Genomic DNA, 25,090 nt, shown 5'->3' on the forward strand with positions numbered 1-25,090 from the left:
CTTGTGGATATGGGCGCTTTGTTAACTCATTTGCAAAATACTTGTTTTCCACAAAATATTTAGAGTTTTTATACGTTTCCCTTTCTGAGGATTATTTTTGGTGTTTCCTTTCTATTCCTTCATCTCCAGAAACTGAATTTCTCAAAGAATATTACTTTCTCTGTTTTATATTTCTATATTCTTTATATATTTAGAGTACCAGTGGAAGGCCCTAACTAGTATATGCACACAAAGCCAGAGTTAGCACTTTTGGGCAATATGGTTCCCTAGAACTTCTCCGACACCGTTCAAGTGAGGTAACAATGCTTTCAGATTCCCGTCATCTTACTGAGGCACGTGGATGAAATCTATGAGGCAGGTTTGTATGGCCATATTTTGTGCGTCATCACCCTGCTTGTGTTCCTAAGCTACAGAATCTTAAAATTTAAAAAGAAAGGCTAGAGACATCTTGACCCCCCCCCCCCCCGTTGTAGGCAGAATACTACTCTGAGCCATAGTCCCTGGATTTCCCAAGCTTTTTGCCCCTTCCTCTTTTATACCAAATGAATATGTGTAAGTGAACTTTTTCATGTGTTGTTTAGAATACTTAGAAATCATTGCCTCTGGAAAACTTCTTTACTGACAGGTTACAGATGACTCATCTCTAAAGAATTCTTTTTGACCTTTAATTTTTTGTCAGTATGTAAATGAACATTTATTTTGTGTAACCTTTTGAAGAGGGAGCGTTGTATACATTATAGAGGCAACAGGTATGTTTAAATGTACATATTCATTATGCCTAAGTGGTTCGCAGAGAACTTCAAGTCTCCCTGACGGGAACATGAACTTTATTTTTAAAAGTACTCTGCTCTGTCTTGTAGGCTTGGTGGCCATATTTTCTAAGCCAACATCAGTATGAGTTTAATGACATGATTTTAATTAAACATAAGCATCATGTAGGAATATTTGAAATTAAAATGGTTCTGGACAATTCAGTTGTCAGAGTTAAAGGCAGTAATTCTGAAAATGTTTTTAATACCAGGAGTCTGAAGGTTCAGGTTCTGAGTTTGTTCACAGATCTTAAAATAAGTAAGCAAAATGGAGAAATGTTTTAATATATTTGAGTGTCCATATTATCTTTTTTGGACTGTGATCATAAATTCCTGAGGACAGGGGTGCGATCACATTCATTTCTGCATCCCTAGGTGCCTACCACATTGCCCGGCTCATAACTGATGCACAGTAAAGAAATTCTTAGGCTTCCATAACTTACGTTTAATTTACATTGCACGTAAAATATCACTTCTTGATCACATCTCTTATATATGGTATGGAAATTTTGTTGAGACAAATACTGTGAAGTATTTTGTTGCTTTGTGGAAACAACAGCTGGTATTCAAGTTATCAGAAAATATGTGTTGGGAACCAGATCGCACTCTGAGACAATGTGACCTTCAGAAAGTCATTTAAATGTTCTTCAGTTTTCCTTTTGTCAAGAAATAAATGAACGAGTTAATAACTTAATTTTCCTAATGTTGAAATTTAATAATATAGACCTAGTTTATACTTTCTGAAGTATCTTTGCACTTTCTATACTTTAAAGAAATACACGTAGGACAACATAAGCTTTTCAAATGTAGACTATAAACTGAGAAAATGTTACTTTACCAACTACCATTGTAGCGTATCTTCCAAAATTATGAAACAGAAACAAGAACACAGCGCTCAGGTAGGAAAACTCAAATGACTGTAATAAATGATTCCTTTTTATTACATAATTTTTTAAAAAATCAATGTCTAGTGAGTTTCTTTCCTTCTGGGGAAGAAATGACTGAATTTGTTTTTTTCCTTTCTGCTTGCAGCATCCTACCCAGTAGATAATAGTGTTGTACTGACCTGTGTGAGTAAATTAGATAAGTAAATTAGAATTCTAGGGAAGTGAATAGAAACTTCATACAAAAACTCATACAAGGCACCCTGCTGTTCATAACATACCAACACTAGAGACATATTCTGTGCCAGGCTGCCAGGCTTGGTAATCTGTCTTGTTCTGTAGCAATTACAAATTTTACATCTGACCGGTTAATGGGACTATTTGAATTCCCCGAAGAGGTGTTTGTCTACAAAATGGCAGTCAATCCAGGGAAAAAGAGTATTTTTTACGTGCGCTTGACTGTTTGAGGAATGGACATGGTCCGAGGTCATAAACTACATTCAGCTATTTATTTACGTTTCTGAGAGTTTTCAAGGTCTGGTTACGGCAGCCTTTGACTTACCACAGTTTAGCCTCTTACAAGGTTTGATGAATATCTAAGTATTTCTGTCCATTGTTATCTGTAGGGTCTTGTAGACATTCTGGTAAATGATATGGTTTCTCTGTGTTTACCCTGTCTTCTTTACACTAGCTCCAGTGGCTGTTGGACAATTACGAGACCGCAGAAGGAGTGAGCCTTCCTAGAAGCACGCTGTATAACCACTACCTACGACATTGTCAGGAACACAAACTGGACCCAGTCAATGCTGCTTCTTTTGGAAAACTAATAAGGTCAATTTTTATGGGGCTCCGAACCAGGAGATTGGGAACTAGGTTAGTACGGAAAAATAAGATCCTAAATGAATTCCTCTTTTTCACACTAACGCAGTTCAGGACAGTGCGTGAGCAGAAGTGCTTGATTACAGATGACATATAAAGAAAAAATGAGGAAATAGCTCAGTTTATACAGTCTCTTGAGAAAAGGAAAGGTCGTTATTCAGTGAATGCTGCAAAAGGGGATGATGCATTGTCTTACACATCAGCTGACCAAAGCTTTGAGAACTGATTCTCACCTCATACAGAAATCAGCAAGCCAAACTGTTAACGTAAGATTTACACACGGTGCCTTAAAAATTAACGTATCTCCCTGTTTTCTCTTTTGAAAACTAATCATACCAGAAGTGATGAGTAAGTGACATAGTAAATGGAAAACTATGTTATTTCTTGACTCTTGCAAAATTATACTGAAATGTCTTTATAAATAACTCTTCTATTTGAATAGAGTACGAAATTAAAGCTGAGTTTTTCATTTCATTTTTGGAGATCAACAAAAAATCATTTGTTGAACTTGAAAAGCTGGGGTGTTGGAAGCCCTGGGTAATGACATGGTTCTGTTTAACCTCTTATTAGCCTTCTTTAGAATCTTGGCTACGCAACCATACGTGTATAGAAGCAAAAAGATAGCGTACTTCCGTAACATGGAAACCAGTAACGTGAAGAAGATTCTTGGCTTCTCGTTTCCTTCCTTTGGAAAGAGAAAGGAGTGTTTTTCCTAATCAAAATATGATGAAAATAATAGTTGGAACTGTAGAGATTCATTTTTGTGCCTTTCTATAGTTTTTACAAATTATCATAACATGAATATTTTGAGAAGCTGGGCAGAAGGATATGGATGTTTTTTATTTCCTAAAGCTTATAGAAATCCCTAATAAAAAGTGTAAAAATAAAGATGCCACACCGTGTAACGTTCGACGTTCTTCCTTTAATTGGTTTTAAGTCACAGCTTCATAGTATTCTAGTACAGACTATTAAATAAAGAGACCCTTACTAATTGACTTCATTGTAGGCTTATGCTAAGAAAAAGGGAGTGTCAGTTTTATGTCATTTACAAGGTCTCTAAGTATCCTAAGCGTGAGTCATTCCATTCTGTTGTGTTTCAAGTGACCGTCCAGCTTTCAGATTGCTAGAGGTTCAGCTCTCTCATAAATATGTTTTCTTCTTCCTATACTTGAAAAGATAGTATATTTTAAATGGGAGGATATGATTGTCTTTTCAGGCTAAAGGAAGTAAAGCTTTCAGTCCCTTGAAAAAAGCTCTTTGTTTCTCTCCTGTTTCTTTTGCCAGAACCACAAAAATCATTATTTGGGGATCTAACCTCTTATCCGCTAGCGGAAGGCTCAGGCTCAGTAGTTATGCATACCATGCCAATATTTTGAGACTCTGGGCTTTATTCAACATTCTAATAGCAGTATTGTTGTGCTCCTTTTGTTGTCGAAAGGGATTTCAATGGGTCCTATTTTGAGGCTCCATTCAGACCTTGAAACACATCTTTAAAATAGAAAGGACCAAAATTGGGGTTGTTTGGGTTTGTGAATGAGTAGAATCTATACTCCACAAGTACATTTCGCAATATCACAGCTTTTACTTTCTGATGTTCTTTTTTGCCCTCTCACTAAGTAACAATTGTGTCTCCTGTTCCTTTTAAAATTATATGTGGTCTTTTCAAAGAGAGATGGAAAGTAAAGCCTTAGAGAAATGAGGAGAAAAGAAATCCAATGGGGAAAGTTTAAACAAATACTGTGTTATGAAGGCAGCAGAACTCTAAGGTAGAAACACTGCCGATGGTGAGGGAGATCCTTTCTACCACGGAAAGTGGTTTAGCACTCATTTACTCCTCCTAACCCAGGGAACAGAAAGAAAATCAGTATAAATCATGAGGCAGAACTGGGCCATTTCTTGAGGTTTTAGAGCTAGGTAAAAACCAAGTTTCTAAACAAAGGCAAATCAAAAGGTGTCTTTTGTTCAAATCCATCTGCAAATTAAGTTTAAGCAAAGAAGACCGTGAGACGTGCTGATCTCCCCCAACCGGCTCCCCACCAACCCAACAAAAATGCTCATTTGCAGGAAACAGAGAAGAAACTAGACACTTCATCTGTTTCCGTCTACAAGGGAGACCCCATTTTACTCTGTAGTTGTCATTGGCTACATCCCCTGGGGACTGTCGCCTGCTTCCCCTTCTCCTCCCCACTCCACTACTTACCCTACTCCAGTTTGTAAGGGAGAACACTACTAATTGAGTTTTGTTTTCGTGTTTTTGCTCTATTTTGCAGTGAATTTTGGAGACAAGATCTATCTCTGCAAGTGGAATGCATTTAAGTTTCCATACTGTTACATACTTTGCTGAAACTATATAGATATTCAGACGCCCTACTTTTTTTTTAAAACTAGCAATATTATTTATGTAATAAGAGTGTAATGCTTTTGAATATATAGGCTTCATTTAATCTATGTTCTTTAATCTTGGAAGTAAAATTCTGTTCTATTTTTATATAAAATATTTAATCCACACTTTTGCATTTCTTTTTTGTAAATGAAAGAAAAAAATGGAAAAGCAGCTGATGTCTTGCTATATATAGACTTGTGAAAAGCTATTTTCCCTTTGCAAAAATTTACATATTTAAAATGTTATTTTTGCAAGAATTTGCAAATTTCATTCAGAGCAAAACTTTGTCATCTCTAATAACAAACACGGTCTTTCTCATGAAGATGGGGAAATTGTGACAGTTTTTATCCAGGTGGAAATTTGCCATTTTCACAGAGAAACTTCCCCATGTCTGTTGTGACACATCGTATTCAGCCTGCAAACTGATAAGAATTCGTTAAAACAGAGACTAATAAAATATGTTTCAAAATCAATGGATTAAATGCCTGCCTCCTTTTAGGTTTCAGAATAACACATGATAGACTTTACCGCAACATTCTGTATCAGTCAAGTTACCTCCCCCATCCTGTAGTAATAGACGTCGCACAGATGTGGACCTAACTTATCCAAGACCACAGAATTAGATTTCTTTTCTTTGTTTTGTGTAACTACTTTATAGTAAATTCCCCTCTAGTGTATAGCCCTTTATCCTCTTAATGGATTTTTCTTGGCCAGGTGTGTTTTCCACCTTTACCCCTTCTAAATGAAATCTAAAACGCAAATTTGAAACTCAAAGTGTAACTTCAATGGAATAAGTGAGCTATTGTACTGGTATCTAAGTTTATAAGGAGAGAGTTTTCACAGGGCCCTGCGCTGATCGATTCGAAATCTTGTTTTGATTCTGTAGATGTAGCCACCATAAAAATGGACAGGTATAATCTGGAACAGGCAGATCGTTAAGTCTGTAACGCGAATATGCTGCTTTTACCTAATCTTTCCAGATGTGAAGTGAGGTAGACATCCTGTCTGATTGATATTGGTTTAACTGACTTTTTGTGTCTCTAATGTTTGTTGTTCTTTTATGAAGAGGAAACTCCAAGTACCATTACTATGGGATCCGTGTCAAGCCAGATTCCCCTCTTAATCGTCTGCAAGAAGACATGCAGTATATGGCTATGAGACAGCAACCCATGCAACAGAAACAAAGGTAGACTCCGGAATTATCGCTGACCTGTCAAAGCCACATATTTCTTTAGATGTTCAGTCTCCTTTTTCCCCTGAGCAAATAGAGCAGATACCGAAGCGTACGCGAATGTGACTGTTGCCGGCCTGCTTTTACACATGGACCGTTCTCAAATATGATTTAGTAGGATTTCATTCACCCTGTCGGTTTTCCAAATCTTTCGCGATTCCTTATTTGATTTTGGCCTGTTTGGCCCCTTTTTAAGTTTCACTGTGACGTCCCAAACTATTCGGCCAACGAGACCAAACCCAAAACGTAAGGAGTGAACCCAAGCAAACACCACCTGGAGAAACTTGTTTCGGTGTTGGTGAGTTCCTCGCTTGCAGTCTTGCACCTCCCTCAGTCGTTCTTTTTGACATAACATGCGTGCTGGCAAACTGTTTAGGACTTGTTGCATTTTCTTTGAATCCAGCTTTCATAGATGGAGAATTGTAGATATTAGAGCTGTGAGAGATCTCCAGCATTCATGGACGGATGGATGGATGGGTGGATGGATGGATGGATGGATGGCCAGACGGATGGGTGGGTGGGTGGATGGATGGGTGGGTGGGACCATAGAGCTTAGAACTGAAAAAAATACCTCTGTCTAGTCTGGCCCCTCAGCCCTGTGACAATCAAAGCCTTCATAGCTCTGTTTTTCACTTCAGTCCCAGAGAGGCTAAATGATTTGCACAAGTCATAATACTGTTATATAGCCAAGGGCCTTCTAGTCTCATGTGGCTTATATCACAGTTTAGAGTAAATAAAAGAAAAATCTCTCCCTTTTTACCAGTATAGCTCAGCCATAATAGTGGTTATAATTTTTCTTTTAAAAAACTTTTTTAATAAAAAACGTTCATTTATTTTTGAGAGACCGAGAGAAATAGAGCATGAGCTGTCAGCACAGAGCCCAACATGGGGCTTGAACCCACAAACCGTGAGATCATGACCTCAGCCAAAGTCGGACGCTTAACCGACTGAGCCAACCAGGCGCCTCGTAATTTTTCTTTTCAGTTGAACATGCAGAGTTAGGTAGGAGAAAGGAGGGCTGAACACAGTCGGATGATCTGCCTCACTTTACTCGTTTTATTGATCTGGGATGGTTGGCCAGATCTCCTTCACATCCATACTAGCTTAGTCGGAAGCATTAGCTCCAAGTCACTGCCAGAGAAACAATATATCCTGCAATGGTCTGTCCTTTCTTTAGTCTGCAAGCACTGATTACGTCTCTGCTACCTGCTAGACCCCATGGGCCCAGAGAAGACACAGTCTCTAACTTTGAGGAATTCAGAAATTAGAAGGAAAGGCACGTGAAACATTTTTCTTAAGTAACGCAGTGTGTGAAGTGCTGAAGTAAAGCTTTGATCCGGGAACTGTTGAAATACAGAGGAATTTTAAGCAAACCCTGAGAGAGGAGGATTGAGAAGTGTCATAGAGGAAGTGCTGTCTGAGAAGGACGCGGGTAAACAGGGGTGCAGTCCAGGATGTCCTTGGTAAGGACTGTGTGATTTGGGGAGGCTGACGTGGCAGGGGCAGAACCAAGAAGAAGATTGGCTCAGCGGGAGAGGAGATTTAAAACATACTTTGGGTCATGGCTTAGGGGACTTGGTTGTATACGAAGCTAGCAAGTTTGTTCTCTGTGCGCTTGGAAGCTGTGTACAGCTTTGGAGCAGAACGGTGAAACCTTTAGATTTTTTTTCTGGAGAGATAACTTTTTTATTTTGGGTAAGACATTTAATGGGAGCGGGCTGGAGGCAAAGATGCCTGTTGAATAGTTTAACACCATCATAATTTCCGGTGCGAGTGTCCCAGACTGAAGAGTCAGTTCAGGATTGGCTGCTAAGTAAAGGTTATCTCCAGGTTTTTAGCTTTTTAATTCACGGTTTCTCGACCTTTTTTTTTTTTTAATTGCTGATTTCTGGTTTTTGGGGTGTATAGCCCAGGAGATACATTAAAGGGGCTCAGAAAAATACAGTAAGATAAATCACAGAACAGTCCCTTATATGGAGATGGAGTTTGTGTGGATTGTAATAAATTGCTGTTGTACATCGTGCACAGTGGAGCTGATGGGGAGACTGAAACCAAAAACAGAGAAGTTTGATTCAAAACTAACATCTATTCCAACTTAAATGTGAACAACCACTTGATAAGTTGCACTCGAGACAGCTGGATTTAACCTGCAAGGAATCCCAGCACGTTCTCACGGAAATGGTAGCCTTCGAGGGACATTCTTTGTAAAAAAAAAAAAAGCCTGGGTTAGGGAAGCAAGTCCTAGAACTCAGAAGGGTCTCCTTCTGAAACGGATTCCAAAGCTCTAAAGGTTAATAAGCCATGAAAACCCTGCCATCTCAGTCTAATTGTAGTTGCTTTTAGAATAAGACATAATGTGGATGTATGCATAAAATTCTCAGTGATATTCATAAATTGTACCAACTTTAGTTTCTTGTGGTGTTCGCTCTCTTGTGACATAAGGATGTTACAGGAGCAAAGAAACACCGCTGACCCTTGAGCAACTTGGGGTTAGGGGCACTGACCCCCACCCGGTCCAAAACCTGGGTATGACTTCTGACTCCCGGAAAAACTTAACTGATAGCCTACTATTGACCGGAAGCCGTTACCGATCACGGTCAGTTAATGCATATTTTGTATGTTATATGTATGATATTGTGTATACTTACAGTAAAGTGACAGAAAGAAGAAAATGTTATTAAGAAACTCATAAGGAAAATACATTTACAGTACTGAGTTTATCGAGAAAAGTTTGCGTGTATGTGGATCTGCACATTTCAAATCCGTGTTAAGGGCACACTGTGCCGACAATTCTTTGTTTGTTTTTAATGACACAAGCTGTGGCTTGTGGACGGGGGGGGGGGCTTTTGTGATGGTGTCTTGCTAACTGATTGCGGTTAGTGTGATCAACCTCACAGCCCCCTCGTGGGGACCAGCAGGACAGAGGGAGGCTTCTGTTCTCTCTCTGAAGGATCCTACCAACTGGCCGCATTCATAGGCTTTAACTGAAGCCACCTACTCTGTTGCATAGAAGCCACTGAGGCAGTCTTTCTCGCCCCAAGTCTGGATGTAGGGGTTAAGAGTATTTGTTGAAAGACCATGGAAAAAGAAAGTATTATAGCATTCATTTTGTGGCTTATAAAACTCAAATGATTCTATCGAAGATACTAAATTGTATGTGAGAAGAGCCTGCCATTCTTGTTAAAATTCAAGTGACATGTGAAAGGTTTCAGATATTTTATAGCAGCTCTTGTGTTTGATATTTTAGAATATTCAAATGGTTTAAACGCCTCAAGCGTTAGTTCATGCATCTAAAGACGCACATCTTCCGTAGTATAAATTTACATGTCTTATGTGTTCATAGGGGACGAAAATTCAAGCGTATGCGGTGATCATTGTATCAGCGAGGAGTGAAGTTTTTGTACACTTTTCTCTTAAGGCTGGAATCATAGCAGTTGTAGAAGTACTAATGATTATTGTTCTGTGTAACTTTATAATTTTTAGAACCTCTTTACATATGGTGTCTCATTTGAAGATTTGCTAGGGTAGTAGGGGAAATTTTCACTTGTCTCCAAATCCGATTCCCAGCAACACCACCATATGGAACATAGCCATGAGTCTGGAAATAAATGGAAACAGCTTCTGATTGGAAAAAAAAAAACAGATGTCACAGAACCCATAGTTGAGCTTAATTGAAAAGAGGAAGCCATCCTCAAGCCATGTCCCTAAAGGAGCAGATTAGAGCCCCCTTCATTCCTAGGTATTCATGAGGTATAACAGCTGGCAAGAGGAAATAGAAGTGATGAGGTGACAAGGGTCTTCTGTTCACTCTTGGGCTATCCAACAGGACAGCGTGTGCACATTCAGTGGAGGGCCAAGGAGACGTAGGTAGTCCAGAAGCCCTTCGAGTATCATCAGTCGAGGGACTAGAATCTAGTCTAACACAGTGTAATGACTTTGGCGTATTGGTGACCTTCTAGGTAATCGAGAAGAGCTGAAGTGTCCTGGTCAAGAAAGCAAGAGAATGTGTACTAGCTTCTTTTAATATCTTCGGTTGAAAATATTTCCTATGAAAATAACTTCTGCACTTAAATGTGATCTTCTGTTTTTCAAGGCAATTTACTCATGGATAATTGGCTTGCCCTCATTCAGATAATAAATAAGTTAGGTTATCATAGAGCCCAAAGATCAGTAATCTTCAGCTGTGGACACCAGGTAAAAATGCTTGCTGCAGTTTATTTTTAATATTTCAGAGACGTACCTAAAGAGCGTTGGCATACCTATCTTAGTTATGTTTCCAAATCCTTGTAGCAGAAGTGGTGGGACAGAGAGCCCAGTGCTGTTGACCGTGGGCTGGGCGGGGTTTGATCTCAGTTTGATCTGTTCTCAAACTATTAAAGCGCATTCCTCCAGCCAGCACATAGCAACCAGCAGCTGCGTAGAGAATATGTCCATCACCTCCAACAGAGATACCACAGAATCATAGAATGTTCAGCTGGAAGGAAGAGGTCACCCAGTCCAACTCATCCTCTTAATGAGAAAACTGAAGCCCGTACAGGTTAAATAACCTGCCCACAATCATGTAGCAACCAGGGCAGGAACCTAGTCCGCTTGTCCTTATAAGAATGCTGCCTTGGGGCGCCTGGGTGGCTCAGTTGGTTGAGTGTCCGACTTCGGCTCAGGTCACGATCTCGCGGTTTCTGAGTTCGAGCCCCGCGTCGGGCTCTGTGCTGACAGCTCAGAGCCTGGGGCCTGCTTTGGATTCTGTCTCCCTCTCTCTCTGCCATTCTCCCACTCATGCTCTGTCTCTCTTGCTCCCAAAAATAAATAAATATGAAAAAAATTTTAAAAAAAGAAAAAGAATGCCACCTTTAAAGAGGGAAGATAACCCAAACAGAAACATACACATGTGATAAATTTTTGCATATGAAAGAAAAGGAGGGGGCGCCTGGGTGCCTCAGCCGTTTAAGCTCTTGATTTCCGCCCAGGTCATGATCTTGAGATTCGTGAGTTCGAGCCCCCTGTGTGCTGTCAGTACAGAGCCTGCTTGGGATTCTCTTTCTCCCTCTCTCTTTCTTCCCCCAACCTCTCAAAGTAAATAAACTTAAAAAAAAAAAAAAAAAAAAGGAAATACAACACGTTAGTGAGTATGTCCATACTAGTGAGGGAATGTGTCACCCCCTGCCTCTTTGAGTGGTCCCTTCACAGGAAGTGGATTCTGTGAAAGAAGGAAACTTTGTGGCACTCAGAGGAGGGGAAACTGAGGCCAGGTGGAAAGATGATAGAGCAAGGCTACTTTTGCTCTTCTGCAGACGAGTGTGAAAGCACGCATGTTCCGAAGGAGTGACGGAGGACAAGAACCCTTGTCATTAGAAGACCTTCCTTAGTCTGGACTTCACAGACTAGTGGAAAGAACTCCATATTTAAAATTGGGAAATGAGAGTCAGAGTATAGGCTGCTTTGGCATTTCTGCAGTGTGTGTGACTGAACTTCACCGAACCTTGGTTTCTCCATCTGCAAAATAAAAATATATAGAGTAGACCACCTCACAGATTGTTTTGAAGTTCAGGTGGAAAAAAGTATATAAGTGTTTTTTTTAATAGCTGGAAATATTCAAGGGTTAGGTAATCTATTATTCTGTACTATTATACTATGTGTACCAGAGAAAAATATTTCTTTAAGAATAAGGCTGTTTCAGAGGAGAATGAACCCAAGCAGTTGGGCAACTTTGGGTTCCATTTCTTTCTTTCCATTCTTTCCCATTCTTCCATCCCTCCCTTCCTTCCTTCCTTCCTTTTTCTTCCCCAGTGGTTTTCAGCTTTGATTGATGTTAATAGTGTATTATCCCTTTCCTAGAACGTGAACCCCCTGGGGTCATTACAGAGCTTAGCATCTAGACCTGGCAGGTTGGTCTGAGAGAGCAAAAGGTAGCAGGAATCTTTAGTGGGAAGTTGATCAGGTGCTCTGCCTTTGGCTTTTGGAGACATAAGGAATCTCGGGCCCTGAAATATTTAATGTTCGCTAGGCCACTGCTGTATGTAGTCCCTGATGTCAAGATGGTTTCCCCTGACGATAAGAGAATCACAGATAATCACAGTTCAGTAATTATTAACTATGGTAATTCGTGTAAAGTTTGTTAAGGGTAACAGCTACCACTCCCCCTTCTGACAGACATTTATTGACCATTTAAAATGTCCTTCAGTAAGCTCTTTCCATGCAAGATCTCATTTGGCAATTACATGGGCTATTTACCGATAAGGAAATCGAGACCCATTTAGTTTTGCCGTATGCAGGAAGGTCACTAACGTGTTGCTTCTTAGAGCCTCGGGTTGTTCTCTCCTGTGGTTGTTGCCATCTTGGCGTCAGGTGGCATCGGGTTGTTATTTTCCAAATACAGGAGGAAGGGGGACATCCCTCTAGAATGGGTGTAACTGAAAGGGCCACTGGGAGGACCCACTGGAGAAACTCGTGAGATGAGAATAGCGTCTGCCTCTTTCAACATTATAGCCTCAGCACCTAAAGAGGGCCCTTGGCTCATTTGTCCGCGCTCCGTACCTACTTGTCAAGTGAACGAATGATCCGGGCTTTCATTTTAGCCAACGGCTTACCTCGTCCTTTCCGCATGAACCCCGCTGCAATTAAGACAACTACCCCCATCTGAATTTAATTGTCCCCTCTTCTCCTTGCCCCACGGTAGATGTCGAGCTAGTGAAGAGACAGGTACTTCCTGAGCCTCCCACAAGAATGGAAGAGACGGAGCCACTGTCATTAACCAGCAGGGTTGATGTTCGAAGTCGTGGAGACACAGACGTGCTGAGTGGGACACCAGGGAGTCAGTATTCTCAAAGAAAGGCGTTCTCGGCCCTCCCGGTTTTCCTCTGACCTGTTCACGTTTTATATCATTCCAGGCCTCGAGCCACCTAAAGATTTTCCGAGGTGGTTGTTCTAAAAGGGAATCTCAAGATTCCGATAGACAACTTGAGCCTCTGTCCCTGATTCTGAGCTCAACATTTCGATTTGTTCTTGCATATCAGACGACTGTGTCCTTCCCAGAATGGTGAAGGCTCTCTTGGCCCGTGCAGTTGAGAGTTTGCATTTTTCCTGTGCGTTTTTCACCTGCTTCAGAGGGACTTTTCCAAACGTTGCACTCAGTCCACTGAAAATCCCGGTACTGCTAAATATAAGAGAGTCAATATAATAAATATAGGCCACTCTTTGCCTTTCACTGGATTCCTTCAGTGTCTGCACATGTGAGATTATTGACAGAATTAGATATTATTTTACAGTAGAGTTCCAGCTGTCCAAGTTCTAAATCACAGGTATGACTAACCCCATGGGGGAAGATTCCTAACAATTTACCGTGTTTTCCATGTTAGCGACAGGTTTCATGCACACGCTCCGCTATTAAAGCATTAGACTTTCTTTGATTTCTTAATCATTAACAACTTTAGCTTTGATTGCCCATGGAGCTGCAAGCTGTTAAAATTATCATTTGCCTCTTACTAATTTTGAAACCAAGAGCTGTTTCTTCATTTGATGTAGCACAGGTCTTTCTCAGAGCACATATACTCAGGAGCACTAAGAATCTCCTGGAAGAAAATGTAATCTAAAGCTATTGGATTTCTAAAATAGATGGGATAGAGAAAATAGTCTTTTTTTAAATTTTTTTCTTTTTTTTTTTTTAAGTTTATTGTTGCAGAGAGAGACAGAGAGAGAGAGAGAGAGAGAGACAGCATGCACATGAGTGGGGGAGAGGCAGAGAGAGAGGGAGACACAGAATCCGAAACAGGCTTCGGGCTCTGAGCTGTCAGCACAGAGCCCGACGCGGGGCTCGAACTCACAGACAGCAAGATCATGACCTGAGCCGAAGTCGGACGCTCAACTGACTGAGCCATCCAGCTGCCCTGAGAAGATACTCTTAAATACTAAAAAGTGCAGCTTTTTAAAAGATTCAACAAAGAATTTATTTTTTTCAGGAGAAAAGTGTCTCTGGATTTTCGGTTTAGTGTGTGAATAGTGGGTATTTTATGAAGAAGCTAAGGAGGCAGGAAATTTGAAAACTGTGTTTCAACGCTAAAAGGTCAGTTGAAATTCACCCAGGGTTAACATAGTGTTGGGTTATCATGAAAGCCAACAGAATGTGAAAAAACTCCTGGAAAGATTTTGTTTGTACATAGCCTTTTCAAAACCACGCCCCATAGTAAATGCTCAATAAATATTTGTTAAATTGATTTGATACATGTTAAGACCAATTGGTAGTATGATCAAATGAAATATGTGACCTTGAGCATTCATTCATTCATTCATTCATTTATTATCCACTCACTGGTAGTTATGTCCCAAACGTTGTTTATTGGGAACAAATTGAAAATTGGTGACTCAGTGTACAAAAAATGACTTTTCTCTGATGTTATGGGTATACGTGGACAGCCCTGGGCTGAAGGAATTTATATCGGGCCAAGAGGCTCCTGCCGACTAGTTCTGTGCAGGTTACTCAAGACATATCTGGGAGGCAGGTTAACATGGCCAATTCCTAAGCCCTATTTTTAAAAATTTTGCTGGCTAGACCTAGGGTGAGCCTAGCTCTTGAATTTTTTGGAAAGCTACCCGGTTACGGATACACGTTTAGGTTCCAAAACCCAATGTAAGATCGTATCATCTATGACTGTTTCTTCCAGGAGGAATCAGTTACCACAGATAGTTGGTCAGCCTGTTTGTAATGGGACTATTCTTGACTTCCTGTTGGAGTGGTGGAGACTCAACTCTGAGGTGATGGTAGCGAGAAGATGTTCTCCTTCGATCATCAGGAAGATCAACATGTAGCTTTCCTCCGTCCAGTGTTTGTGATTTCTGGGGGTTCTTTCTACATGCCAGTCCCGTGCAGGGCAGTACCCTGAGCATAAGCCCCTACGTGACTTATTGCTTAAAACAAAGCACGCAAATCAGCATTACCTTGGAGCTCTCTCATACTTGGAGGCTCCTGAAGATACTGCTCTCATCTGCGAGCCATATTGCTGCCATTTATGGCACCCACCGCTCCCAGACTCCCCCCCCAACCCTTCTCTGAGGAGATACAACCTCAGATTCTGGCTTCCAGAGGTCCCGTTGACAAGGCAACCGGAGTGTATCCATTCAATCCCCCGTTCACCTTGCTATTCTTACGGTTAGAATAAGTCCCCTCTTTTCTTTTTTTTTTTTTTTTCTTTACCTATCCTATATGAGATTTGTTGTTAAGTACTGGCCTGCACGGTCTCTTCAGGATTCACCAACTTCCTTCCTTTTTATCTACAGGCTACTCTTGATGTGTTTTCCATCTCCTGTGTAATAGAGCATACCTCTAATCAGCCCCTCCCACTCAATATCATTATTAGGAAGCATAATCGTGCATTAGTTATAATGTACTCTGATTTTGGATGCTCATTTAAAATACCATACGTGTTCCTTCCCCTTACGAATTTCCTCTGTGTCCGTCTTTCTGAGGAAGCAGATCGTTCTGCCTGCGGGCTTCAGGCTTGACAAGTACTGTGTGCAAGTAGATGGCGACACAACGTCGTCCGTCTGTCCTCTGAAAACTTACGGTCCCACAGGAATATACATCATTTCTTTCTTTTTTTTTTTAATGTTTATTTTTGTGAGAGAGAGCACGAGCGAGCGTGAGCAGGGGAAGGGCAGGGAGAGAGAGGGAGACAGGATCTAAAGCGGACTCTGCACTGACGGCAGAGAGCCCAATGTGGGGCTCGAACTCACAAATCGTGAGATCACGACCTGAGCCGAAGTCAGACGCTTCACCGGCTGAGCCACCCAGGCGCCCCAACATCATTTCCTTTTATACTTATCCTTGACATTTGTGCCTGCACAACATCCGTGGTGTACTAGGTGCTGTGCAGGACAAAGGAAGCTTGATAAAGCATAGCCAGGCAAACTCTCCTAATTACTCTCCAATCCTCTGTTAAGTTTAATGTAGTTGAAATTGATAGGAAATATTTCCATTTTCTCTTCTGCAGGGGAAATAATTCAAATCCTTTTAACCTCTTGTCTGTTAACTCCCTGCATCCCAAACTCCATTAACTTAAAGGAAGAAACACGGTTAAACAGTTTTTGCCTATTGTATTAGTGGCATAAAATTTCGTAGCTCTAAAAGCGGGGGCTAAAATCAAAGGAAACCTGGAATGGATTAAAGAGGATGAGAAAGTTCCCTAAGGATAAAATCATTCACATCTTCCAGAACAGAATGGTTGGCAACTGCTTTCCCACACAAGTACTCAAAGTACTTGCCGCACAAAGTCTTTTTTTTTCTTTTTTTTTTTTTTTTTTGCCTCTCCACGATAATTTTTTAAGGAGGAAAAAAAATCAAAACATTCCATTTTTTTCATAAGTGACACTTCTAACACATTTTCCCCAACACAAAAGTACTTTGAGTTCTTTTTTTTTCTCCCGGTAAATAAAAGGATAGGTTTGAGTTGTTTGATATCCTTACAGAATAACAATCCACATTTTGGTGGCCCAGGGCCAACACGGATGAAGTCAGTTGTCCTCTTTTCCTACCCTGTTTGTCTTCTGACTTTGTTTGCTTTTCGTAGTTCTCTGTGAGAGACTGTCACCTAAGAAATGAACGCAAATGTCATTAGGAGGGATTACAGTTTGTTTCTGGGAAGGTGTGTTTATCTAAGTTCTCATTAATAACATTCAAGATGGAATCATTTCCTAACACTGCCCGACCCTTGGTTTGCGTGATGTCTGTTCATTTCGTATCTGTCACCCAGTGCCAGTGCCTGAGCGTATATCTTGTTCATGTACCGGGGACATTGTTATTCACAGTAATTCCATACCAGTGGTGCAGTTGACTTATAAGAGTGAAGTGTCTGGGTGGAGAGAACATTAGGTGGTTTTATTTAGAAATATGATCAGAAATGGGGGAAAATGGGAGAAGAAACATAAAGTGAATGTTATCTCTAGGTAATAAGCTTATTGTCGATTTTCATTTTTTGTCTTAGGGTTATCTGTTTTTCTGAATTTCTAAATGAAGGAAAACAATTGAAATCTTAGAAAAAGAAGAAATTACAGTTGCTGCTTCTTTTCTTATTTTGTATTTGCCCGTCTTAAGAGACTCACCCGGGCTGATTTTCATATGTGCTGTTTCTCTCCCGAGGAGTTTTTCCTTCTCTCCCGTGCAGGAGCCTGTTTGCTGTGTCTTAGCAAGAGAGTTCATGAGTTTGTATAAAAGTAGGACCTGAACATAAATGCATAACTGTAGCAGACTTTGATTCTTTTTATTTATTTATTTTAATTTGCTAACCTACTTTGTAGATGGAATCTTGCATGTATTTTGCTACAAGCCGGTGCTTACGGTCTTTGCATTTGCAGACGAGGATAGGGGTTGTTGGGGATGAATGTCTTGAGATGCATGGGAGGCTTTAGGAAATATGAAAACGAGTATGGTAGAGTTTGTAGGCTGAATCATGTTTGAGAGATACTTTTAATCGAAAGCCATTCGTTAACGTTTCTCAGGCCCCAGCTCCTCGATCTTATTTCAGATTAAAGTCCCAACGTATTTAAAATGTTTTCGCCTTGATCCATTGGCCATTAAGAGTCATGTTCAGACTGCACTTAACCGTGGGCACCTTTGCTACCGCTGTCCAGAGAAATACCTCGTAACTCTTTTGTTCTTCAATTTCTGAATTTTCAAAAACTGGTCCCTCTCCTAAGCCCCCTCCCTTCTCCTTTTTCTTTTCACAATTGAAAAAAGTTTCTTCATCCTAACTTTTTGAGAATTCATCCGACAACTATCATGAGACATTACAGAAGATAGAATAAAATTGAATGCCGTGGGAGTTTTGTGTAGTACATAACCAACAAGGAATAATTTGGTCTATTTGTTTTTTCCCATCTAATATTTTAGGTACAAGCCTATGCAGAAAGTGGATGGGGTTGCAGATGGTTTCACAGGAAGTGGTCAACAGACAGGCACATCTGTTGAGCAAACTGTAATTGCCCAAAGTCAACATCATCAACAGTTTTTAGGTATGTTAAGGTGTAATGCGTATTAGTTGCTATTAGCATGTTGAAAAGAAGAGAACAATACTAGTGTTTTCTCCAAGTGCTGTGTCTATTACAGATGTTAATTACACAGAAAGATTTGTGTGTCTCCGTGTATATCCTACGATAGTTGTAGATCATTTCTACTTTCTCATGTTCCCGAGAGCTTTTAAAAAATCTCAAGCTGCGTAGGACCTCTAAGTGCATGTGAATGAAAGGCTCATAGCCGTGACCTCGTCTTGCAGAATTTGTATTCATGGGGTTTTTGTGATGAAAATTGCGTTGTGTCCATTTTCAGTAGTTTACTTCAAGTACCAACAAGAATTCTCATTGCCTGCCAATAACGTTGCAAAACGCATAGGCTCAGATTAGAAAAAAAAAAAAAATTGCTAGAAACTTTGGAAAAGTAAGCTGTTCATTCAAACTAATCACAGTCTGTCCTATTCTTGTAATTTTGTAGATGGTGTCCGTGTGTCTTATTACTTAAAGAGTTAGGAATTGGAACATTCCGCATATTCCTGTGATAGCTAGACGTGCAAAAAATGGCACTTTAACTGACAACTCTTGTCGAGATGAAAACACATAGTGTCCGTGCAGCAGATCAAGACAGACAGAAGCCAGCAAAGAGTTTGCGTGTGTGTGAGTCTGTGGCGTGTGTATACTTGTCGATGTGGACTTTCTGACAAACAATGCACAAGGCCTCTCAGGGCAGAGTAGATACTGATGTTGAAAGCGTTACGGCAGCGTTTCTCAAACTGGAGTCGTCACGTGTGTTCTGGAGAGCCTGAGCTGAGCTCTCAACGAGAATTTTGATTTTTTTTTACTTTGTTTTTATTTCAATTAGAATCTGTAAAAAAAAAAAAAAAAAATTATAATAGGAGCGTCTTCTGGATCATCTAGAAGAGTAGAACGAAAACCGTTGTGCGGTTTTCGTTTACGCATCTGGATTTGAATTTAGGATAAAGCAGGCACCAAAGTGCATTGCACAAATTGTCCAGAGCTAATGAGAAAAGAACAGGGAGAGACTTACTAGGTAAATTACATAAATTATGTAATTCGTCCCAAGGGAAGGCTAAATGACGTCCCAGTGCTTTGTGGAGGAAGGTTCCACAGCTTTGAATACAGAATAATAACGGGAGAATCAGCCCCACCAAGGACATGTTGGTATAGGCCTGTCAAACTCAAAAGTTCTAGGCCACAGCAGTCAATACCGTATTCATGTTGCAAGTGGGAATTTAGTGATAGGACAGCAGTCTCGTCCATCATATCAAATTAATGTTGTTAAGTTTAATGTTATTTTTGTAGTTTTATGTGTGTTCATTTCGTAGCTCTTTTAGTTTATGATGTTATAAGAAGTATGAGCCTACAGAGTTTAAAGCTACGTTTAGTTTTTTATATTCCTAAGTAACACAACACAATAATAACTAAAACCAATACTGACCAGCTCGAGATATTTTTCTCTTAGTAGAGGCCCTAGGTTGAGAGACATTATGGTATGTTATTTCTAGTATAATCGTAGTGAAAATTTAGTTCCTCCACAATTTTTCAGTGCCTCCTCAATTCCCCTCCACTGATGCTGTTGCTACATTTTGTTTGAAACGTACTACTATGAGAAGTTCTTCCATCGTTAGACCTCTGGCCTTTATGGGTTTTTTTTTTTTTCCTTTTTTTAGTCTTCTTAAATTTTCCCTCATTAATCTATAATTGGCACAATCCATGAGAGGTGTTTTTTTTTTTTTTTTCTGTTGTGTTGTCATGGCAACAGATGCATCTCGAGCACTTCCAGAGTTTGGAGAAGTTGAAATCTCTTCTCTGCCAGATGGTACTACCTTTGAGGATATCAAGTCACTGCAGAGTCTTTATCGAGAGCACTGTGAGGTAAGTTTTTTCAAACGCAGTATGAACGCACACTAAAATTTTTGCCAGACAACTTGCTAAACTAAAATAATCAAGCTTATTCCTAGAGGACAGGTAAAGTTAGTTCATGTATCTTTGAACACTGAGAAATTCATCTTTCTTCCGGTCTCCGCCTGAAGAAATGATGGACGCAAGAAAACGAGAATACGTTCTACTCTCCGTCTCCTTAGCCTTTCCTAGTCTGAATCCTTAGACGTGGCAATTCCACCACCTCTAGGTACTCACCCGACAAAGTATGCCACCTGGGTGAAGACATAAGTGTACAAGGAACTCGTTGCATTACGGCTTTTAGCGCAAAAGATTGGTTGGAGCGTCCACATCTACAAGGGAACTGAATAACACACGGTACATACGGTCTCTTGAGCAGAATGCTGTGCCGCCATTAAAAAGAACAGACACTTCTAAGTGTACTAATGAAGAATAAGTTCCAGGATGTGGAACATGTGACTCTTCCAGGAACACGTGACTCTTGATCTCAGGGGCGTGAGTTCGAGCCCCGTGTTGGGTGTAGACATGACTTAAATAAATACATAAACTTTAAAAAAAAAAAAAAAAAGAGTATTTTCTAGAAATGCTTAGTGAAGCGCGTTAGGTGTTCCTTCCAAGGATTAATGAGGCTCTAGTTTTGTTTTGTTTTTGTGGTTACTTAACGTTTCTCTTGGTATTTTCCATCCCTGCTTCTCCTCCTTTTGGCAGTGTGCCCCATTGCACCTGGCTCGTTGTCTCCAGGACAGCGGGTTAATGTACCTGTAGCTCACCTGGTGGAAAGGGCATAAGGGATCGCCGTAAGAATCGTCTTAAGTGCCTCTCTTTTTGAAAGAGGAGTCTGTTTAGAACTTAAGTAGCTTCATTCCAGGGCTCTTTGTGATCTTCTCAGGAGTAGAAGATGTTCCCTTGCCTTTCCTGGACAGCCCTCCCGACTGCGGACAAGGCAGTATGCAGTGAGAAGTCTCAGCTCACAGCGTTCACAGATTTCTTTCCCACTCCAGAAATACCAACTGCTTGAGCGAATCCGAGTGCTTGTCAAGGGTGCTGGATCATTAACAACCAAGGGCAGGTTCTCTCTTTGTTCCCAACATTTGTTGGCATGATAAAGACTCTTCATATCCATCCGACTACACTCGAAAGAATTCTCCCAACCTGAAAGAATTCCTGGAGGAGCCTTATGTGTCTAGAAAAAAATTCTTTCTTTGTACATAAATATCACATATATTCACTCAAGATTTTTATGTGAAGATTCTCTAAGCAACTTCTCACTTCTCTGTGTTCAGGTGAATCCTTCTTAAAGCAACCCAACCCTCACAAATATAATTTAGATTCTTTTGAAGTTTCTCTTTGTTCAAACTACAAGTTGGAGCACCATCCTTTGTATTACTAAGGAGTGTACGGTAAGCTTATTCCAAGTGAAAAGCTCCACCAATAAGGTGAGAGACGAAAGTATCTTCAGGATCACAAAAATTTCATTAACATACCAGCATCCGGGAATAGTCTCTATGAAGAGAGATGGGTGGGTATGGTAATCAGCATATGTGGGGAATGGCGGTCCATAGAATGATCCCCATGTTTTCACAGAGTTACAAACGTTCACGCCATTTCTCGGGAGACATGGCGGCGGGTATGGAAAAGAAGAATCGTGATTATTTTTTCATGTCAGACTTCCAGACTTTTGAAGTACAGGTGTCTCAGTCTCGTCTCCTCTCCTGTAAATAGTCACCTGCCCGAAACCAGTACAATAAGGATTATTTAAAAATACATCTGCCTGTATATTTCAGTCAGAACGTATTTGAAAGTGGGTGGACAAATGATAAAATGTTTTATTCACTTGTAAAAATGTCCCAAGTGAGGCTGATGGGAATGTCCTTTTCAAAAGAATCATTTGAAATTATTTAATTTGGAGAGGTTGCATTTCAGATGCACTGAATTCTTTACTTGCCTCATTTTTTCATATTCTGTACAGTTTATATTTTTTAAAAATTTTTTTCAAGGTTTATTTATTTTTGAGAGACAGAGAGAGACAAAGCATGAGGAGGGGAGGGGCAGAGAGAGAGGGAGACACAGAATCCGAAGCAGGCTCCGAGCTGTCCGCACAGAGCCCGACATGCGGCTCGAACTCCCGAACTGTGAGATCATGACCTGAGCCGAAGCCGGATGCTTAACCGACTGAGCCACCCAGGCGCCCCTAAAATTTAGTGTTCTCATAGATAGAGATACCTAGGTATTATATATGATGTTAGTAGTTGTTTTGTTAGTAGATATCTCTTAGACTGTGCCCACGGTACAGTTGGGAGAGCAGTTTAATAATTTGCCTCTTGAGAACTTTTTTGCCTGGGAAGAGGGACATCTATCTGTCTTTCACTGTCAAGGCTTATACTTGCATCTTAATTGTTCTTAGTATCATAGGGTGAGGAGTGTGTTCATTCATTCATTCCCTTTCCTCCGTCTTCATTATGCAATGACGTGTAACATTCCCTACTGCTCACCAGAACATGCCCTCAAACGTATTTTGCTTCACATTTGAATTGGTCTCAGTGTGTTTATATAGAAGGACAGTTATTCTCCGTATCCTATGTAGGGCCAGATCGACACAGGTGGCGGAGACTATAGAATTGTGGTTACAGTTTCCTCTGTTTGCCTCAAATACCCAGATGGACTCTCCTGATTGCCCCCTGTTGTCTCTCTGCTTCTGTGAACTCTAGATCTCGATGGGCCTGTTTTACCTGTCCTGGTTCTCAGTACTGCCAGCATCAAACACATTATGCTGATGACTTCTGTCTTTTATGCTCAAAATAATCACAGAATCACATGTTCTTTGCACAAACAAGTGATTCTTTGGTTTTGTGACTGCTTTTATCTGAAGACGAATTTATAAACTAATTGCCATGGCAGGGTGAAATTAAACCTGATCATCAAAATTTAATGAAGGGGGCAAATTTTAGCATCATCAAAAAAAAAAAAAAAAAAAGCATCTTTGATGCAGCTGGGAAATGGTTCTGGGAGATAAAATGAAGGAGAAGGAGGATGCGGCTCCTGCCCCCAAGGTCAGAAAGGGGGATGGTCTTAAAGCTCCTCTCTGAAGGGAGTAAGCCGAGGGAGGATTGAGATGGAGGTGTGGCTTGACCACAGAGGTACCCTTATTCTGCCCAGACAGGTGCTGTCCTCTGAAGGCCATTGTCATTGTAGTCCCTGGTCCAGACTCTGGTTGCCTGGGAACACTCCGGAATCCTAGTCAGCCGCCCTAGACAGGCCCATTTAGCCTTGACTCTGTCCACCAGGCCCAAGCAGCTCCACACCCTTTGCTTCCGCCATCTTTGACGGCCGGGAACACACCCAACCCTCTGGGGACTGGTGTGAATCGCACCTTTGTTGTGTGCCCCTTGGGTCTGAGAATAGGAAGAGTGGCAGCGGCCATGGAAGCCGAAGGAAGCCGTGTGTGAAGGAATGAAAGAAAAGCAAGAGAAGAAAATGGAGAGGAAGGGGAGTTAAGGAGAACAAAGACAGGTAAAGCGAGGCTGGGATACAATACGAGGCCACTATTGGAGGAATACACGCCATCCCGTCAGTCTTTCCAGACGTTATGTTCTCCCTGCCTGAGCTCTTCTGTTTGCCTTCCGTTGGCAAAATTTACTCCACGTTCACCGTATAGCTTACGAACCCACAGGTGTCTTCACCACTGCCATCCCGACACGTAACGCGCTCTTCACACGTCCCCTTGAGAAGCATCGTAAGGTAACGCGGATATAACCGTTTTCTTTTTTTAGGCAATATTGGACGTTGTCGTGAATCTTCAGTTTAGCCTGATAGAAAAACTGTGGCAAACGTTCTGGCGCTATTCTCCCTCTACTCCAACCGACGGCACTACCATCACCGAATCAAGGTCAGAATCAATATGCTTTTCCAATTCATTTTCATGGCCGAGTAGATGTCACAGCTAATAAACGAGAGATATGTATACCAGTTGTGAACCTTACGTGATAACATTAAATGAATGGATAGAAATGAACCACAAAGTGCTCTCTGGAGGTTTCGGTGTGTGTGTGGTAGCTCCCATTTTTATTGATTTGGGGGACTGCGGTAGAGCTGTTTCATCCTCATGGAATTAGTATCATACCTGCCTCTCATGCCGTCAGAAAGCATTAACGTGCACAGGCAGCTCTGGGGGCGTGTTATATGTATCCAGCCGTACGGAAGCAGTGCAATGGTGGTATAGTGCTAACCTCAGTAATATTTGATAAACTAAAACTATTTTTAAAGTCCATTTTCTTTTTTATCCTCATTTGCCATCTGTTCATTTGCTACATTTATTCACACCAGCAATCTGAGTGAAATAGAAAGTCGACTTCCGAAAGCAAAGCTGATAACTCTGTGCAAACATGAGTCTATCCTGAAATGGATGTGTAACTGTGACCATGGGATGTACCAGGCTTTGGTGGAGATTCTCATCCCCGACGTGCTTAGACCTATTCCTAGTAAGTTAAATGCAGACAAGTACGGATGCTTTTATTCTCATACATTCCACCCAAGAAGTTTGGGGAAGCGACGTCGCGATCTAGGGTGATTCTAACCTCATTTCGATTTGCCAAATAAAAGAAAAAAACACAAAAACAGAAAACCATGCAACACAAAAGAATATTGAATGAAAGCAGCTTAGAGCAAAACTGTAGTTAAACGGGGAAAAAAAAAACACGATCTGTTTTCCAATCTTTCATTTTCTTTTCAATAGAAAAGATAACCTAAAGATGTGACAGCCATCGGTGACTAATTATTATCAGAACACTCCCAAGCCAGGCAACCTTGTAAAAATTATTCTCCCCAAGGACACAGTTCCCTTCAGAAAGCCAAAAGTTTATGAAATCTGTAATTGTGGGGCCAGCCTCCTTCCTTCGTGGTTGCTTTTGATTTGAAATGAATTCATCTTGGTTTCCACTAAAGTTGAATTCCTGTACAAAAGCATTGACTTTGTCACCCTCCATCA

General features: G+C 40.8%; 1 protein-coding gene across 10 annotated transcripts in view; it reads left to right on the forward strand.

Moving 5' to 3' along the window:
* The window catches only part of RFX3 (regulatory factor X3), a 286,452-nt gene that overhangs the window by 212,068 nt on the left and 49,294 nt on the right, over nt 1–25,090 (forward strand). For all 10 annotated transcript variants that reach the window (XM_078436058.2, XM_078436061.2, XM_078436060.2 and 7 more), the window contains 6 exons: nt 2,385–2,566; nt 6,022–6,141; nt 18,065–18,186; nt 19,967–20,079; nt 23,877–23,992; nt 24,430–24,584. In XM_078436058.2, the coding sequence (XP_078292184.1) occupies nt 2,385–2,566; nt 6,022–6,141; nt 18,065–18,186; nt 19,967–20,079; nt 23,877–23,992; nt 24,430–24,584 (808 nt within the window). The remainder of the gene's footprint in view (nt 1–2,384; nt 2,567–6,021; nt 6,142–18,064; nt 18,187–19,966; nt 20,080–23,876; nt 23,993–24,429; nt 24,585–25,090) is intronic.

Source organism: Panthera onca, chromosome D4 (genome assembly GCF_046562875.1).
Source record: "Panthera onca isolate mPanOnc1 chromosome D4, mPanOnc1 haplotype 2, whole genome shotgun sequence".
Taxonomy (NCBI): Eukaryota; Metazoa; Chordata; class Mammalia; order Carnivora; family Felidae; genus Panthera; species Panthera onca.